At 41.7% G+C, this 20478-nt stretch overlaps 1 protein-coding gene across 2 annotated transcripts in view; it reads right to left on the bottom strand.

Annotated features, from left to right (window-relative positions):
* The window catches only part of PHEX (phosphate regulating endopeptidase X-linked), a gene marked incomplete at both ends in the record, with an annotated part of 199983 nt that extends 196104 nt beyond the window's left edge, over nt 1-3879 (bottom strand). For both annotated transcript variants that reach the window (XM_081081267.1, XM_081081268.1), the window contains one exon: nt 3762-3879. In XM_081081267.1, coding sequence (XP_080937393.1) covers nt 3762-3879 — 118 coding nt within the window. The remainder of the gene's footprint in view (nt 1-3761) is intronic.
* Nucleotides 3880-20478: the final 16599 nt, after the last annotated feature.

Here is a 20478-nt window from a genome sequence, read left to right as displayed (position 1 = left end):
TGGTATCTATATTTCAGCTAGAGATGGAATACTTGCCAGCCTGTCAATCTGGTTTGTTTATTTACTTGCCTATTTGTTTATATTCTGTTTTATTTATTAACCCACATTCTGAGAGGAGCCAGCTTTTTCTCTGTTCATATCTCTGCTGCCATCCTCCAAACAGCCTTTTTACCTATTACACTGCAGATTTAATGAACTGCCTATGAAACACTTCAGGCCTGCTTTTAAGAAATGAAGTATTGCCGAAACCGGTTTGGCTCAGTGGATAGAGCGTCGGCCTGCGGACTGAAGGGTCCCAGGTTCGATTCCGGTCAAGGGCATGTACCTGGCTTGCGGGCACATCCCCAGTGGGAGATGTGCAGGAGGAAGCTGATCGATGTTTCTCTCTGATCGATGTTTCTAACTCTATCTCTCTCCCTTTCTCTCTGTAAAAAATCAATAAAAAATATATTTAAAAAAAAAAAGAAAGAAATGAAGTATTGACCTAGCCGGTTTGGCTCAGTGAATAGAGCATCATCCTGCAGACCGAAGGGTCCCGGTTTCGATTCCGGTCAAGGGCACATGCCCGGGTTGTGGGCTTGATCCCCAGTAGGGGGCATGTTGGAGGCAGCCGACCCATGATTCTCTCTCATCATGGATGTTTCTATCTCTCTCTCTCTCTCTCCTTTCCTCTCTGAAATCAATAAAAATATTTTTTAAAAAAAGAAATGAAGTATTGTAGCATAAAGATGCATTTTGATTTCTTTAAAAAGCAAAAAAAAAAAAAAAACAAACAAACAAACAAACAGTGGTTAGGTAAAAATATATCTGTGCAGTTTAAAAATTAGTACCAAATATTGCAATGTGCTTGGGTGGTGGAACCATGGAGGAAATTTCCCCTTGAGTCTACTTCCATATGTTTTCCAAATGTTCTTTAATGAGCATGTGTGTGTTTTTATAATGGAAAAATAAACTTTATTGTAAATAATATTTTATGGTTCTGGACAATACCTTCTTGATACTAGCCTTGTTTTATTTTATTTTATTTTATTTTATATATTTTATTGATTTTTTACAGAGAGGAAGGGAGAGGGATAGAGAGTTAGAAACATCGATGAGAGAGAAGCATCAATCAGCTGCCTCCTCCACACCCCCTACTGGGGATATGCTCACAACCAAGGTACATGCCCTTGTCCAGAATTGAACCTGGGACCCTTCAGTCTGTAGGCCGACGCTCTATCCACCGAGCCAAACTGGTCAGGGCAGCCTTGTTTTATTTTAAATATATTTTTATTGATTTCAGAGAGGAAGGGAGAGGGAGAGAGAAACATTAATGATGAGAGAGAATCATTGATCCGCTGCCTCCTGCATGCCCCACACTGGGGATCGAGCCCACCACCTGAGCATATGCCCTGACTGGAAATCGAGCTGTGACCTCCTGGTTCATAAGTCAATACTCAACCACTGAGCCATGCCAGCCAGGCATAAGACTGAATTTGAACAGGAAGAAGAATATACCACAAAGTCAAACTAGAAGCATCTTGAAGAGGGGAGGACCTTAGCCAGAATATTATCACAAAGAGCATTGCCTGGCAGGTCCCAAGAGGTTTCCAGACAAGGTCTTTGCTGGGTGCAAGGTGGTGGTGGCGGGGAGGAGGCAGAGCCTGGGGAACTAGGTAGTGAAGAGGGAACAGAAGGAGTCTGACATAGTGCAGAGATATCTGACCAAAATATCATTTACTTTTTAATTTGAGAGTGTAAATATATTTTAAAGCAAATGTCTCTGTCGGTATGCATCCAAATGGATGTGGTCACCTGAAGCAATGCTTCTGAAACTTTAATTTGTAAACATGCAGATGCTGAATCAGTAGGTCTGGGGTGGGTAGAGCCCAGGCTTGCAAGTGATGCTGATGCTATTGGTCCACAGACCACCCTTTGAGTAGCAAAGGTGTAGAATAGCCACACCCTTACTCTCTAACATCATTAGAGCTCCTCTTAAAGATTCCTAGTGAGAACCAGGTTATTGGGCACACTGGAAAGTTCTTTTTTTCTATTAGATACAGACCTCCTTGGGTCTGTAGATAATGGCTTGGTGAGTTTTACTGTGCTCTAAAAACTTAACTGTTGACCCCAAAGAATCATGTTCTCTCAAAGAACAAAGATTTGCTGCCATTAAAAGTATTCCAGCCCTAACCGGTTTGGCTCAGTGGATAGAGCGTCGGCCTGCAGATGGAAGGGTCCCAGATTCGATTCCAGTCAATGGCATGTACCTTGGTTGCGGGCACATCCCCAGTAGGGGGTGTGTAGGAGGCAGCTAATCGATGTTTCTCTCTCATCGATGTTTCTAACTCTCTATCCCTCTCCCTTCCTCTCTGTAAAAAAATCAATATATTTATTTAAAAAAAAAAAAGAGTATTCCAACTTATATGCTTCAGCCTCAGAATGTAATCATAACAATGGAATTTCAAAAACGTTTCAAGAGGCAGTAATATAATTCAAAACAGTACATATTTTTACATAAACAATCACCATTCGGATTTTTAAGTTGGGAGTGTTTTCAAAACACAAATAGTCTAGCTTTGTGGTCACTTCCTACACAGTATGGAGTCCCTTGGCATGCCCCTATCAGTTTTCCTCCAGTTTTGAATTTCAGGATAGGACACTTGCCTAAAACCCAAAAGCCAAGAGATCGCATAACAGTTTTCGAGAGCCACAAATTTGGCTGCAGGAGTAGGAGATTTAACTGTACCAGAAAGCAATAAAGCCACCTAATTCCCTAAATTTTCAGCCACAGACAACAGGGAAAGATGGTTTGCTCATTTTAGCAGAGTTTTCAACCACACAACCCTAACTCTTTTCAAGTTTAATTACTGGTTTGCCCCTGCCAAGATAAACATGGCCTCCTGCATCCTGTATGTGCCAAAGAATGTTTCCAGGCATGCTACATTTCAAACTGCACCTAGAATCTGCTAAGTATAGGGCTTGGTCCTATACAACTTTCAAGCTCATGAGATAGTATGGGCTGAATGAGAAAAATACAAAGGCTGATAGGCAAGGGTTCAGAATGCCTACAGTCTTTCCAACGTATTACATTCTTTTGTATAGGAATATGTTTTTATCGTCATATATTCTCCCTGGAAACCTTATTCTCACCAAGAGTTAACATAATTCAATCCTAACACCTTTCAAATCTTGGAAGAAAACCTCTTTTCCTTCATATTATTTTTTAAATCTAATAGAAAGGCGGATTTAAAATTTTATCCCACCAGAGTCACTGGGTTGGAAAGGAAGAATATCATTTAAAGGTGCATTTATAACAACTAATTTGTATTTTGTGTGTTAAATTTTGTGATTCATTCAGGCAAACATTGACAGAAATCAAATGGAAAGAAATTCCAGCATGGTTTTGATCACGGTGTAATTCTTTCCTCACAAAATAAATGAAAGTATCTGCCTATGAATTCATAAACACTCATTTTGCTAAATGTAATGCATAAAAACAATATTTGCCCAGTGCAACCGAATCCTCCAGCCACTCAGAAGCCACTTTATACCCACTTCACATCCTGGACTACGCACTGAGTACTTGCGTGTATTTATTTATTTAGCCTCCTAAAGAAAAGGCTCCCTCTTATTTGCATACTTAATAGAAACTAAGGATGCACCATCGACCAACACAAGCAAACAGCCCTCCACCTGCATCCTGATGAGTCTGACAGAATCAAGCACAAAGACATTTCACTGCATTCGCCCAGCTCCCTGGCTTCCAGTGCCGCACTTACCTAGAAAGAGGATGGTGCCCAGCACCAGGGTGCTACCAATGAACACCACCAGGGCGATCCGAGTGCCTTTGCTGGCCGATTTCCCAGTCTCCCTGCTGCTCCCCGTTTCTGCTTCCATTGGGAGGGATGTGAAGGCCAGACAAGAAGAGAGTCGCTGTTTGTGGTCTGTTGGCCGGTTTCAAGAATCTGGTAGGTGTTGACATCCAAAGTTCTCTTGCTCTTCTGCTAATGGACAGCTGAAAAAGGTCCTATCAGGAAAGAGCCCCTCACCAGCCCTTCTCAAATAGTTCTCCACACAAATGAAGTAAAAGAAACCCAAAATATTGGTTGCCTCGGCTCTCCCCCTGACCAGACAAAATAAACAGCAGTTGCTTTATCTTGGTGTGCTCCCCCCAGCAAAGTCCCTCTCAACCAATGGTTTGGCAGGCTCCTCTCTCAGGCGTTCCGGGTGTAGATGTTTTACTATGTTGCTGAACAGATGTTTTAGCTATTTAAATGTATAGTCACTTGGGGAGGAAAAAAAACAATTGTCTTTATCACAACTGGATTCTCGTCAGACTCCCCCTGACCATGACAAGTTAGGTGGCAAGGATTCTCCGGACCCACTTCAAGATTGCAACATCACATAATTCTTTTCGCAATAGTCATTCTGCTCGCCTGAAGTGTCTTTATCAAAGATATGCTGTCAGTGAGCAAGTCCGTTTTTAAAGCCTTCTAAGAGTTCCTGGGATATCCTGGAGCATTTTATTTTAGGAACTCTGTGTATGACCACATGTGCCAAAAATCAGAGTCATAGTCCAGTGCAATGCAAAGTAGCAATTAAGACAACCTACAGAGGCTGATGGTTTGGACCGGAACATTTTTTTTTTAAGGAGGAAGGAAAAGCACATCCGCTGTGTAGTGCTAAGAATTGTACAAATGACAGGTAAGTTTTCAAATTAAGTGTATTATGGTAAAAACATTTTTTTCCTGCATGGTTTGATGAAAAGTGTCCCCCATGTATTTTTACTCTAGTCCCACGGAGGCAGTCACTGGTTACTATGTTGTGTGTGTGTGTGTGTGTGTGTGTGTGTGTTTTAAAATATATTTTTATTGATTTCAGAGAGGGAGAGGGAGAGAGAGATACAAACATCAATAATGAGAGAATCATAGATCGGCTGCCTCCTGCACACCCCCAACTGGGGATCAAGCCCGCAACCCATGCATGTGCCCTTGACTGGAATCGAACCCGGGACCCTTCAGTCCACAGGCTGATGTTCCATCCACTGAGTCAAACCAGCTAGGGCGGTTACTATGTTTTTATGTTTCCATAAGCACCCATTTCAGCAGATTCCCCAGGATGAATTCAAAGGCAATTGGTTTCACTGGGAAGACTAATTAATGAGTGGATCTTTGGTTTCTTTGATTATGCTAACCTTATGAAAATCTGCTTTCTTCATGGGAAAGGGCAACCAGTATTTCAATGCTATTGAAATGATATGCATTTTATGATCTGATTATGGGGGTGGGCAAAAGTAGGTCTATAGTGTGAGTATACAAAACAGAATTTATTCTTGTATTACTTATTAGTGCACTGTTTTTATTAATAATAACCTACTTTTGCCCACCCCTGTATATAGATACCAGGTTTTTTTCATTTTTAAATCCATATTTATTGTTGCTAATATTACAGTTATCTCCCATTTCCTCATCTCCCCACCTCCTCCCAACCTATACCCCCTTCCAGGTCTTTACCACCCTATTGCCCGTGTCCATATAATAAAAGGCTAATATGCAAATCAACCAAATGGCAGAACGACCGGTCACTATGATGCACACTGACCACCAGGGGGCAGACACTCAATGCAGGAGCTGCCCTCTGGTGGTCAGTGCGCTCCCACAGGGGGAGGGCCGCTCAGCCAGAATCCGGACTCACGGCTGACAAGCACAGCGGCAGTGGCGGGAGCCTCTCCTGCCTCCACAGCAGCGCTAAGGATGTCCAACTGCTGACTTGGAGTGGACCTAAGCCATCAGTAGGATATCCTCCAAGGGCTCCTGGACTGTGAGCGGGTGCAGGCTGGGCTGAGAGACAATGCACCACCCCCACCCCAAGTGCACAAATTTTGTGCACCGGGCCTCTAGTAAGTATATAAATTCTTTGGTTTACCTCTTTTTTCTTTTTTTAAAATATATTTTATTGATTTTTTACAGAGAGGAAGAGAGAGGGATAGAGAGAAACATCGATGAGAGAGAAGCATCGATCAGCTGACTCCTGCACACCCCCTACTGGGGATGTGCCTGCAACCAAGGTACATGCCCTTGACCAGAATCGAACCTGGGACCCTTCAGTCCCCAGCCCGACACTCTATCCAGTGAGTCAAACCAGCTAGGACTGGTTTATCTCTTCTTGTCCCCCTTAGATATCATTAATTCACAACACAATTATTACTTACCTGTTCTTGTTTTATTGGAGGTCATAGGACAGTGGGTGTAGGGGGTGGAGGATTCAGCTACATTTAGAAACCAGTGGAGCATTTTTCTTTCTCATACAAAATTTGTGCCTGTGGGCCTGGAGGTCACACCAGAGCACAGCAAACACCAATGAGCCCAGTATAACATGGCTCATGGTCTTACCTGGCTGATCCTGGTGAGGCTTTAGATCCTTTCATGGGATTCTCCTATGGCTTTAGACTTATTTCATGACATATCCTACCTTACTTTTGGCTCAGTTCATGTTGCCTCAAAGTCAGAAGAGCATAATCCTTCTCTAAATTATGACATCATAGTAACCTATAGTTAATATTTGCTCATTGGCTATTGATGTTATTGTGTTTTTGTTGTTATTCTACAACACTAGCAAACCTTTGGCTCCTAGGTTGGAATTCTCCCAATAGTTTTTAGACTTGACTCCACAGTACTTCTTAGACTTTGAGCTCCATGAGGTCAAGAATTGTGTCCATCAAGTTCACTGCTGCAGCTCCAGCCTCTACAGTTCCTTGCCCATAATGGCAAAGGGAGGAATAAGAGCAATGAAAATCACCCAAGTTAGACGTAGCTACTTACTCTTAAAAAGCAGCTTCAGGAACCTCAGATACTAGTAGCTGGAGGTGGGGGCGGCTCAGCCTCCTAACTCCTTCTAAATGCTCAAATGATAATGATACTTTACATGGGCATAGCACTTTCATATCCCACTTTAACCTCAGGCAAACACATATACTTGATAATAAAGGTATATTTACGTCTAGTTAGGAAATGAGAACACTGAGACCCAAGGACTGGCCTCAGATGGCATAGGAGAACCAGAAAATGGAAACACGGTGAGGAGGATCACTGCCATGTACATTCTCCAAATCTCCTCACATATTTTGGGTCCAGACTGACATGCAATGGTGGCCATGCGATGCCAGCTGGAGTAGCCTTTACCCTCCTTAGACTGGCAGTTTCCCCACAGGTGAGGGCAACTGGGGCTTACCCTGAAGTACACCTAGCTATTACTTAGCAGCATGAATTCATTCCCAAACATTCAACTGCTGAATGAAAAACAAAAACCAAAAAATACTTTAAATAATTGTAATGGAAAACTTATGATGTATTCCATCCTAAACTAAGATATGCAAATGCAGACAGAAAAATGTATTAATTGAACAATGAAAACACCTCTATAAAAGTAATTAACAGCCCAGCCTGCATGGCTCAGTGGTTGAGCATTGACCTATGAACCAGGAGGTCACAATTTGATTCCCAGTCAGGGCACATGCCAGGGTTGTGGGCTCAATCCCCAATGGGGGGTAGGGCAGGGGTGGGCAAACTTTTTGACTCGAGGGCCACAATGGGTTCTTAAACTGGACCGGAGGGCCGGAACAAAAGCATGAATGGAGTGTTTGTGTGAACTAATATAAATTCAAAGTAAACATCATTACATAAAAGGGTACGGTCTTTTTTTTTTTTTTTTTTTTTTAGTTTTATTCATTTCAAACGGGCCGGATCCGGCCCGCGGGCTGTAGTTTGCCCACGGCTGGGGTAGGGGGTACAGGAGGCAGCCAATCAATGATTCTCGCTCATCATTGATGTTCCTATCTCCCCCCCTTCCTCTCTGAAATTAAAAAAATATATATTTAAAAGTAATTAACAGCTTCCAGGATTTTGAAAACATTTGTTTGTATAATGTAATATAATGAAGTTTTATGGGGGTTTTTTTACTCACCAAAGGAATAAAGGAAGACCTCCGAATGAGTGGGACTTGGTAAAGGGTACAGGTTAATCATCTATATATATAAAAGCCGAGCGACTGGAATGACCGGAACAACTGGTCGCTATAACGTGCACTGCAGCTGGCCAACTGGCCTGATTGGGGGCGGGGCTGGCTGGCCAACCTCCCACAGCCCCTCCCCCAGCTGGCCCAGCCCTGATTGGCCCCAATCAAGGCAGGCCAGCTGGACCCCACCTGTACACGAATTCGTGCACCGGGCCTCTAGTTCATTATAAAGCACATTCTTCATTCTGTGCCATTTTCCACATTAATTTTCAACCTTTTGGGAGATGATGATTATCTTGTACTTAAAGTGCATTTAAAAATAGTTGTAGCACAGAAAAAAATCCCTAGGCCAGGGGTCCTCAAAATAAAGCCCACGGGCCACATGCAAATACAAATATTGTATTTGTTCCCATTTTGTTTTTTTACTTCAAAATAAGATATGTGCAGTATGCATAGGAATTTGTTCATAGTTTTTTTTTAAACTATAGTCTGGCCCTCCAACGTTCTGAGGGACAGTGAACTGGCCCCTTGTTTAAAAAGTTTGAGGACCCCTGCCTTAGGGCAAAATACAAAGTCCAAAACACAGAGAATTAATGAGTGCTCACAAAGACAAAAGCATGGGTCTGCATATTAGGGTACATAAACCAAACCTGGCCCACTGCCTGTTTTTGTAAATAAAGATATAATGAAACAAAGTCACACCCATTTTTCACATATTTATTATTGCTGTGATCCTACAAGGTCAGTTGAGTCATTTTCCAACACATACATTATGGCCTGTGAAGCTTAGCATAGTTACTCGCTGGTCCTTTACAGAGAAGTTTACTGACCCATGGACTAAAAAGTAGTAGAAGATGGTGCCTCTCACCCCACCTCCATGGCACCTATCAACAGAACAAAATATTCATTGACATGCTTTTCGAAATCATTCCATTCAGTGTTCTGTTGTGTTAGAGAAAATGGTCAATATGTCTTTGCCTGAAACTATAATAATGAAACTGTCGTAGGCAGTTAAAGAGACGGGCGCAGAGCAAGGACGATGGGCCAGGTACAGAAGGTCAACAGGGTAGAAAGCCCCAGGTGCCTAGCAATGGACAATCAATTGGAGGGGACCTTGTCCCCAGAGGGACTTTTCCTTCCCTAGCATATTGCTGGTCATGAGGTTTGGACCCCCAGACCTTTTCTCCCTAGAGCCGTGGTCGGCAAACTGCGGCTCGCGAGCCACATGCAGCTCTTTGGCCCCTTGAGTGTGGCTATTCCTAAGCCTTAGGAGTACCCTAATTAAGTTAATAACAATGTACCTTCCTATATAGTTTAAGTTTAAAAAATTTGGCTCTCAAAAGAAATTTCAATCGTTGTACTGTTGATATTTGGCTCTGTTGACTAATGAGTTTGCCGACCACTGCTAGAGATAACATCTAGGCCTCAAGTTGTATTTCAGCTTCAGGTCTCGATAAGCAACAAAGCCAACCACGGCTGACATCAGGACCAGCTGCATTCAATACTGACCCCCAGCCCTGGTGCCGGCCAATCAATCAGTGGGGACCATAATCCTGAAGGGATACACCTGGAAAACTGCTGAATACTCTATTAAAGATCTTCCCCTCGGACTTTCCCTAAAATCTCCACCCTTAACACTCTTAGGACAAGGACCCAGCACTCTGCTCTCCCGGGAGCTGGCCAGTGCCTTTACCTTTCCTTCCCATAACCCTTCCCTGCACCAGGCCCATTACCGCTACCTTCCTCACTCCCAAAGCTCCAAGGGTCCTTCCTTTCCCTCTATAACTTGTTTCTTAAGCCCATTTCTTCTGGGAATTACTTTTTCTACCTCTGTAATTTACCCAATAAATGTTCTCTTACAGTTTGGGTTTTGTTTTGAATTCTTTCCTAGCCAGAACCCAAGTACCCAGGTTGCTCAACCCAGGTTTGGTCTGACAGCAGCAGCCTAACACCTGGTGCTGTTCTTGCTGCCTGCAACGAAACTAGTACTGCATATTACTTGTGTGTTTTGGGGTGAAAAAAAAAAGTCATTATCCTGGGATAAAAAGGGGAGAGAATTGTCAAAAAATTGTATAATTTCTCCAAGAACTGTGAAAATGAGTTAACAAGTCACTGTGCATGTAAGTCTGTTAATAATTTGGCCTGCACCCACCCAACTATTTCAATTAAGAACCTCCAGGATTATCGTGAGCCTTAACTGGAATCAATTAATGAATCAACACAAGCTTCTTAATATTTTTGTTTCCTGGCCCTGTGCAAGGCCCTGTAAGGGGAGATGAAGAAGTCATGCCAGAGATTCTGGACCGGTAAACTGGGCTCAGCCTTCAGAATATGCAAAACCCTTAGCAACTTAGTTACAGAAGAGAAAAATCCAGTATGTATCCAGAGAAACAGAAATCCCTGGGCAGTTGATCTGTTGGGAAGACTTCCAGAAGGAGGACCTGCAAGAATGGACAGCTTGGCCCTAGCAGGATTGCTCAGTGGATAAAGCCTCCACCTGCAGACTGAAGGGTCCCGGGTTTAATTCTGGTCAGGGGCACATGCCCGGGTTGCAGGCTCAATCCCCAGTAGGGGGCTTGCAGGAGGCAGCCAATCTATGATTCTCTCTCATCATTGATGTTTCGGTCTCTCCCTCTCCCTTCCTCTCTGAAATCAATTAATAAAAAGAGTAAAAAGAATGGGCAGCTTGCATATAGGTCAAGCCCCACCCGGAGCTGGGAGTTTCCCGGCCATTTACTTCTCTTCCTGTAAGATTCACAGTAAGATGATTTATTCAGAGATAACTGAATCCTGCAACCTCAGTGCAACTTCAGTGGCTGAGATGACAACCGAAGCTGAGCCTTTATGCTAGACAAGAATGCATCTGGTCATTACTTGGATGTGCGGGGTCTTCTGTTTCAGGCAGTAAAATCCCATGTGGGCCACAATTTCAGTGAGAAGGAAGGAAATGATTCAAATCCTGAAAAATGTATTCATCCACCTCCTGGAAGGAGGGAGGGAGGACAGAGAACAGAGGGAGAGGAGAGCTAAATGCTGGAAACTCAGAGCTGGGGGCTATGGCGGGATTCTGTTATTTGTTGGCAGGTCCCTCAGACTAGGGAGGCTTGAAATCCCAGGCCTTCCACTAATGAGACTCATTACTCACATTATATCTGATCTTTTTAAACATCTTTCTTAGCTAAGTGTTCTATCTCCCTTTCCAGATGAGGAAACTAAAGTGATTTACCCAAGGTCACATAGCAGATATTTGTCTTAGGCCTGAGGGGTTTCCAATTTCAGCCTCTTTTCTCTCTGCCATATTGCTTGACAAATTTGCTTATCTACCTTGGGTAATTAGTGAAGGTAGGTGTAGCATGTCAAACTTACACTGGAGCCAAGGAAAAGTGATAAACTATGCTTCCTCTAATTTTCTTGTTGAAAAGACTATCAGGTTTCATTTCCTTAACAGCAACAGCAGCCATCATCCTATATAATAAAAGGCTAATATGCAAATCGACCAAACGGCGGAATGACTGGTTGGTCATTGACCACTGGGGGGCAGACGCTCAACGCAGGAGCTGCCCCCTGGTGATCAGTGCGCTCCCACAGGGGGAGTGCAGCTCAGCCAGAAGACAGGCTCATGGCTGGTGAGCACAGCAGAGGTGGTGGGAGCTTCTCCCACCTTCACAGCAGTCAGACAACCCCGAGAACTCCTGGACTTCAAAAGTGCACAGGTCAGGCTGAGGGACCCGCCCCCTCCCCCAAGTGCATGAATTTCATGCACTAGGCCTCTAGTTTAATATAAGGGGAAAAGGTTTTCAGGTGGGGAACAAAAATAGCAATACACAAAATATCTCCTGATTTGAACATTAGGAAGAACATATACATTTGAAAGGCTATTGTTCCATGTGTTGTACTTGTTTATTTCTGAGCCTAAAGGGGGACTTTATTCCTTGATATTCTCATCTCCTTGGCCACACATTTCTTACTACTATTTCTTACATACTATTTCTTCAGCATGTACTCACTTTATGTGTATTATCAGTCCTTATAGCAAGTAGTCCTATGATACAGGAATCGTTGCCCATGTTCTACAGATAAGGACACTGAAGCTGGCAGAGGATAAGAAATATCCCCCAGCTCTAGCTGGTTTGGCTCAGTGGAAAGAGCGTCAGCCTGCGGACTGAAGGGTCCTGAGTTCGATTCCAGTCAGGGGCACGTGCCCGGGTTGTGGGCTCGATCCCCACTGTGGGGTGTGCAAGAGGCAGCCAATCAATGATTCTCTCTCATCATTGATGTTTCTATCTCTCTGTCTCCCTCTCCCTTCCTCTCTGAAATCAATAAGAATCTATTTTTTTAAAGAAAGAAATATCCTCAGGGTTACATGATGGGCAAATTATAGAGCTCAGTTGGAACTCAAATCTATCTGACTCCTGTTTTGAAATGTACTCAGGTACATTTAATCAGGTATGATAAGAGGACAGACACACAGACGGTCTTTGAAAGAAGAGTTTATTACTCTCAGTTTTAAGAGGAGGGAGCATGCCATTCAGGGAGTCAATCAGATGGCAGGAGTGAGGAGAAATTATGGGCAAAAGCCTACATTGAGCTTTCCAAGGGTAGTAAGAACAGTTAGATATGAGCATATACCTGTCTGTTTCCACCTGTCTTTGAGCCACCTGAGGGTTGCCATCATGACTGAGACATCTTTATACCCGTGGGATGTGACAGAGAAGGCACTTAACATTGTAAGATAGATGTGACTGGAATTCAGTGAGATGACAGAAGTGGGCCTGAAAAGGCTAGGTTCAGAATATTTTTTGGCTTAAGAGAAAGGAATAGAGATAGAGGACTGATAAAGGTCCCTTTCTCTGACGGTACTAGACATAATCAAGGACAAGAGGGAAATTTCTTTCAAGATAGTGGCTGAGGAGTCTTGTTTGCACCTCCCTGGCCATAACTCACCAGTGGATTCCTTAATGTCAAGTGGTCTCTGGGTACACTGAGCCTGGTTTTATCGAATGAAGATACATCCCTTATTCTCTAGAACTTTCTGCCAAGACAATACTCGGTGAAAAATAAAAATAAAAGGATGGATGAAGATTAAGTAGGGCATCTTCTACAAATGGAGGAAGGAAACTAAGATATTTTTTTTGCTTCTTCCTTCTTCTCAGCCATCCCCAAATAAGAGAGAAAAAGAAAAACTGGCTGAAAGCGAGGGTCCACCGGACACTGTCACCCATCTCTGTATCCGGAAGCCACCTTATCAACTGGGCAGATTGCTCAGGGTGCTCCAGTGGCCTCAGCTCTGAATACCAAGCAAGCAGCCAGGTGGCCAACTTCCTTCATACATTGAAATCTACTTAAGGAATAGGCAATGTTTCTTGTTTACTGTAAGATTTTCAAATCTCAGCTGATTACTTTCAGTTTCCTAATGCATTTGAAAGATTTTTACTCCAAAAGAACAAACGACAAGTGCTGGAGAGGATGTGGAGAAAAAGGATCACTTGTGCACTGCTGGTGGGAATGCAGACTGGTGCAGCCACTATGGAAGACAGTATGGAGTTTCCTTAAAAAACTGAAAATGGAACTCCCATTTGACCCTGTGATCCCACTTCTAGGAATATATCCCAAGAAACCAGAAACACCAATCAGAAAGGATATATGCACCCCTATGAAAGATTTTTACTCCAAAAGAGCTTGTTTATCACACTATATTTGCCATTATTCCTCCAAACATAGCTTAATGAGTACTCCCTGTCCATATTTTTAAAAATATAATATAGTTCCTTAAGCCCACTCCTACCAGAGTACAAATGGAGGTCCATACACATAGCATTTATTTGCTTTAAATATATTGTTATTGCTTTCAGAGAGGAAGGGAGAGGGAAAGAGAGATAGAAACATTAATGATGAGAGAGAGTCATTGATCACTGCCTCCTGCACACCCCACACTGGGGATCGAGCTCACAACCCAAGCATGTGCCTTAACTGGAAATCGAACTGTGATCTCTTGCTTCATAGGTCAACACTCAACCACTGAGCCACACCGGCCAGGCTCCACATAGTATTTCAAGCTGCACATCAGGCTACAAATGTTAAATAAAATACAGTCTCTCCTTCTAACTTGGAAATATATCTCATATCCATCTGGAAGGCCAGGCTCCAATTCCAAATTCTCAGACTCTGTGAAGTTCCATGCAAAAACATGGAAGCAAAGGACTCAGCCCACTCCCCTTTCTCTGCTCACACCCCAACCTCCAGCAGCACCTTCACCATTTCCCAGCCCCTGGAGCTTGAGCAAAGTCTTCCATCAGGATGATGGGATAACTGAGAAAGATACACCCATGGGCCCTAGAAGTGGGCTCTGAGAAATTTGGACACAAAATGTCAAGTCTTAGGAATACACAAACTATTCTAGAAGGGGAAGTAGGCACATCCCCATGGCACTGCAGACCCGTCACCCCATGGTGAGGAGCAGAGCCAGAGGAGAGCCGGGGTGAAACCCTCTGAAACCAGGTCCCAGGGCAAGGCCCCTTTTGCCCAGGGCTATGGGCAAAACTGGAGTCCGCATCACACAGATTACAATTTAAATCCTTTTGCATCAAACCTAACCAAATAGATTTAAACTACAAGAACTTTTTTTTAAGCAGAGAAATACAGATCTCAGAGGTTGGGGATGAGCGACCTACTGCAACTTAGGACTGTCACAGCTAAAGCAAAAGGAAAAGACCTCAGTCAGGTGTTCTTAAAGCAATTGATACAAGTTCATTTGTTTAAGGAAACAATATTTTTCAACATGTCGAATTCCAGGAATATTTTATTGTGTTAGTATTACATAAAATTCATCAGGTGGTATATGAATTCCAAAAATGTAATACATTATATAAACAGAACAGTAAGTAATAAATACTACATTACACAATAGGCTGACTCACCGATATTCTACTTGGAGTTTACAGCTCCTCTCAAAGGCTAAGCATTATTTAACTGTAATATTTCCCAATCATATCCACTCAGATGATCAATTCTGTTTAATCACTGACAGTCCTGTAATGGTGGAAAAGGCTGGATTATTTTTGTTTGAAGCTAGTACACCAAGTCCCATCGTATGGTATAATTAAGAACAACTGTTTACTTTTTCTTAAATTCAACACCCCTCACCCCCACCTCAAAAGCTAGACATTAAAGTACTAAATATAATGATCCTGGTAAACCAAATTGCTATGTTCCTGGCAGCCCTTCCCTGCTGTTTCCCTTAAACATTTCTATCTGAAACGATGAATAAAAAAAGAAAAAAGAAGAAACCTGGAAAATATACAGCTTCACTGCATCTTCCACCTAACCATCAGAGTTTCTGTCCAAGTGCTTTAAAAACACTCCCTCCCTCATTTTCCTGTCCCTTTTTGGCCATTTTAGATTGTCACTTGCATTGTTTTAAGTATCTATGGGGCACACCATGCAGGATCATGAGAAACCAGCCCACTATTTTATATCCATGAGTAAGTCTCCCCAAATAGATGGGGGGATCTTCTTGAGGACCTTCAGTCATCTTGGTTCACTCGGTCCCCTTGCCAGGACCTAACACATAGGAAATATGCAAATCATATGTTTAATAAGGGGTTAATATCCAAAATATTTAAAGAACTCTTAATATTTGATTCAACAACAAAAACTTAGTTAAAAAAAATGGGCAGAGGATCTGAATAAAGACTTTTCCAAGAAAGATATACAGATGGCCAACAGGCACATGAAAAGATATTGAACATCACTAATTATTAGGGAAATGCAAAACAAAACCACAGTGAGATATCACCTCACACTTGTTAGAATGGCTATTATTAAAAAGACAAGAAATAAGTATTGGAGAGAATTTGGAGAAAAGGAAACCCTTTAATACTGTTAGTAGAACTGTAAATTTGTGCAGCCACTATGGAAAACAGTGTGGAAGTTCTTTAAAAAATTAATAATAGAACTACCATATGATCCAGCAATCCCTCTTCTTAGTATTTATCCAAAGAATATGAAAACACTAATTCAAAAAGATATAGGTACCCCTGTGTTCAATGCAGCATTATTTACAATAGTCAAGACAGAGGAACAACTTGAGTGTCCCTCAATAGATGAATGGATAAGGAAGACCTGGTACATATATACAATGAAATACAACTCAGTCATAAAAAGGTGAAATATTGCCATTTGTGGCAACATGGATGGACAGAAAAGGACAAAAACTGAATAATTTCACTCATATATGGAACGCAAAACAAAAAAGAAAAGAATGAACAAACAAAAACAAGAACAAACTCACAGATACATACAATAGCTTGGTGGTTACCAGAGGGCAAGGGGTATGGGGACAGAAGGTAAAATGGGTAAAGGATGTCAAACGAATGGAGATAGATGCAAACTAGATTTTTGGTGGTGAGCACGCTATAGAGTTTATGGATATCAAATTTCAATGTTGAATAATTAAAAATTATATAATGTTTATTAACCATTGTTACCTCAATTAAAAATTTTTAAAAAGCAAGTAATGTACATGGGTCCTGGCTTAACACATTTACTAGCATTTAAATAGTTCCCAAGAAACAGCTTTTTTGGGGGGGGTAGACTGCACACGCTAAAGTCCACAAACTTATCATTCTTAGGTATAACTACCAAATTTGATAAAATATTTGATTCACAGCACCTTCAGCAATTTGTTATAATGCAATTATTTAGCCTTTGATAACTGCTCCCACATAACTCAGCTGTTAATTCAACTGTTTAAATTTAATGTTTAAAAATAAATAGATAGTGGGCCATCATAAAAAAATTTCATCTAGACTGTGATCAACATCTTCTTCCTTTTTATAATATTACAAGATACATTATAATCCATTGGCATTCTGCAGCCACTTGCATATCTTTTTTAAAGTACATTTTTGGCACAGCCCCACCAACTATCACCTTCTCCAAGTGCAAAAAAGCTGTTGGACCCAGAAACAGGCACATGAATAAATGAATAACTTAATGTAGGACAACAAATGCATTTTAAATCATTGGGGAATGAATGGACGATATAATCAAGGGTACTGGGACAAGTGCTGATCACAATGGAAAAAAATTCCTTCACAACTCATAGCATAACCAAAACAAAACAAAACAAAAACACCCTTCCGTACATCCTACCAAAAAGAGGTTGGGGATGGGGGAGTGGGGAATGGCAGATAAATGAAAGACCTAATTATGAAACGTTTAAAATACTGAAAAATATTAATTTAAGAGAAAATTAGGCTAAGCAAAGATCTCTAAAATGAGACAATAAATACAAACATATAGGAAATAGACTGACAAATTTGACTATATTAAAATAAAAACCTCATGTGCATCCAAAGACACCATTAATAAATGAAAAGACAAATACAGCCAAAGCTAGTCTCCTGATGGTTATAAAATATAATTAAAACAAAATGCTTCTGAGAAAGATTTCAGAAAGGCAGGCTGGGAGTAGATACTTGTAACTAATAAGCAACACAGGGTTATTATACTGGTGATGTAAACATCATAGATCAATTAGAAAATAGAAGTTCAATAGCCAATGGACAGAAGACAGGTATTTTTCAAAATAGGAACACTGGCTGGCCAAATAACTTATAATAATATGCCCAGCCTCATTAGTAATCAAGTGCATGGAAATTTAAACCACAAAAAATTACCATTTCACACCTCCAGAGAGACAAAAATTTTAAAGTCTAACAATGCCAATTTGTTATAAGAATATTGGCAATGGAGCAACCTCACTTCTCATGCTCTGATCGTAAGTGTATAAACTGGTACACCACTTTGGGAAGCAGTTTGGCAACACCTAATAAAGTGGAAGCCTAGAGAAGCAAACGTGTGGGAGGGTACTGGAAGAACTGGGGATTTTTGCTTTTAAAGAGACTACCAGGAGGTGCCATTTATAAAGAAATTGCAAATTTAAGGCCAGGAGCAAAATAGTGGTGGGGGGGGGGGAGTTGCGGGGGTGGGGGCGGTAAGCAGATAAGAGAAAGGATACAGTTCTAGGTCTCCTCTGATAAACTTTGCCAAGTACCCTTCTAACTCCTAGAAGTAGTAGGTCTAACTTCTGAAAGCTTCAAGTGCAGTGATGTTTTAAAGGAGTGATATTTTGAAATGAGCTCTTTGATGCATAACAAAAACCCACAGTGGCCCTGACCGGTTTGGCTCAGTGGATAGAGCATCGACCTGTGGACTGAAAGGTCTCAGGTTCGATTCCAGTCAAGGGCATGTACCTTGGTTGCAGGCACATTCCCAGTGGGGACTGTGCAGGAGGCAGCTGGTCAATGTTTCTCTCTCATCGATGTTTCTAGCTCCCTATCCCTCTCCCTTCCTCTCTGTAAAAAAATCAATAAAACATATATATATATATATATATATATATATATATATATATATATATATATAAAATGTTAACATCACTGTTATATATATATATATATATATATATATATATATATATCCCACAGTGATGTTAACATTTTCCCAACTTCTCCACTGCTTTTCTCTACTAGCATTATTGGAGCCTTCTGAGTCTTCCTTGAAGGTGTTGACATTAGTCTTCTAAATTTTGAAGGCCTGCCTAGTCAAATGCATTCATTCCATGAAAGAGAAGCTGGCCATCATTTTTTGTTCATTTCTTTCTCAGTGCTGAGTTAAAACAAAGTAGTCACTATGCTTACCATTATGCTGAATGACCCGAGTCCTTGAATAAATCTCATTTATTGCTAGCCAAAGCCTCCTGACTCTTTTGAGCTGGGTCAACACACCTTACACCACATATTAACTGTGTGTTCCAAGCCTCTGTGACACTCCTCTTATCTGTCTCTTCCTGTGTCTGCATCATACTTCCTATTGGATTACAAGAGGGCAAATCTCCCTTCACTATGGTTATTTTAAATGTTTTTCTTGGCTATTCTTAGAAACTTATTGTTACAAATGAACTTCAAAATCACTTGGTCTAATTCTAAAAACTCCCTTGGGATTCTGTTTAGAATTATTTATCATTAGGAAGAAAGACATTGTTCTGATATTTTCATACAAGAAATGCAATGTGTCTCCACAGATTCAAACTTCAGTTGCTGTCTTTCAATAGCTCTTCCATAGCCAAACTGCCAGATGTTATCTTTTTGATGATTTATGTTACAGTATGACTTTGATCATTTCTATTTTCATTCTCTCGTTATTGAGTAATAACTCTGTGCCTGGTAAGTTCCGAGGATGCAAAGCTCAATAGGGAACAGTCCCTACTCTCCAAGAGCTTATGTAACATAAACATCGAACTTGAACCAATTTTAATACACAAGAATCACCCATTCAATGAGTCCTTCCAGAACACATCAAGAACATCTAACCTGAGGTTGGCGGGGACGAGAAGAGATAAACCAAAGAACTTATATACTTACTAGAGGCCCAGTGCACAAAATCACACAAGATTCAGAGTCCCTCCTGCTGCCGCTGCGGGACCCATCAATGCACCTCCTGGTGACCAGTCGTTTTATCGTTCCAGCGTTCTGGCCTTTTATAATATAAACTAGAGGCCCAATGCACGAAGATTCGTGCAAGAATGGGCCTTCCTTCCCCTGGCTGCCAGCACCGCCTTCGCTCCAACCTAGAGCTGCCTTTCCACCTTCAAAGATTTCACCCTCTCAACCTAGCCAATGTGGCACAGTGGATAGAGCACCAGCCCGCGGACTTAAGGGTCCTGGGTTCAATTCCAAACAAGGGCACATGCCCAGGTTGTGGGCTCGATCCCCAGTAGGGGATGTGCAGGAGGCAGCCGATCAATGATTCTCTCGCATCATTGATGTTTCTACCTCTCTGTCCCTCTCTGAAATCAGTAAAAAAATATCTATATCTATATATATATATATCTATATATCTATATATATAGATATATAGATATATATATAGATATATATAAAAGATGTCACCCTCTCTTTGCTAATAAGAGGCCATCTGTTGACCGCTTCACTTAAAGTGCAATACAGGGCTCTAAGGTTCTGTCTTCCCACATTTGTCACAGTCAAGGTAGATAATTTGTGCTGCTGTCTCTCAGTAAGACAGTTTCCTCTTTCCTTAAATACCATGAATTCTGAACAGGGGGCATTAAGCACTCCTTGAATTTTACATTAAGTTCTGAAGTTAAATGTGTTAGATTGAATTACTGTTCCCAATTCTTCACTCCCCTGTCATTCATATGCTGGCTAGAGGCCTCACTGACAGAGCAGACTTCCTTGCCTCTCAGCCTTAGGCTTGGCTAAGCAATGTGCTTTGGCCAATGGGACAGTGACAGACATGGCACAGACAGAGGCTGAAAATGTGGATGCATCATTGTGCTTGCCCTCCTGCACTCTCATCTGTCACCATAACATGTCTCAGGCAGCCACTGGTCCAGGGAGGTTGAAAGGCATGTGAAGCAGACTTAGACTCAACACACAGCTTGGACAAAGCCCAGCAGAG

Source organism: Myotis nattereri, assembly GCF_964212035.1.
Source record: "Myotis nattereri genome assembly, chromosome: X".
Lineage (NCBI taxonomy): Eukaryota > Metazoa > Chordata > Mammalia > Chiroptera > Vespertilionidae > Myotis > Myotis nattereri.
Note: the sequence above shows the minus strand (reverse complement) of the source record. Positions and strands in the feature narration are given on the sequence as shown.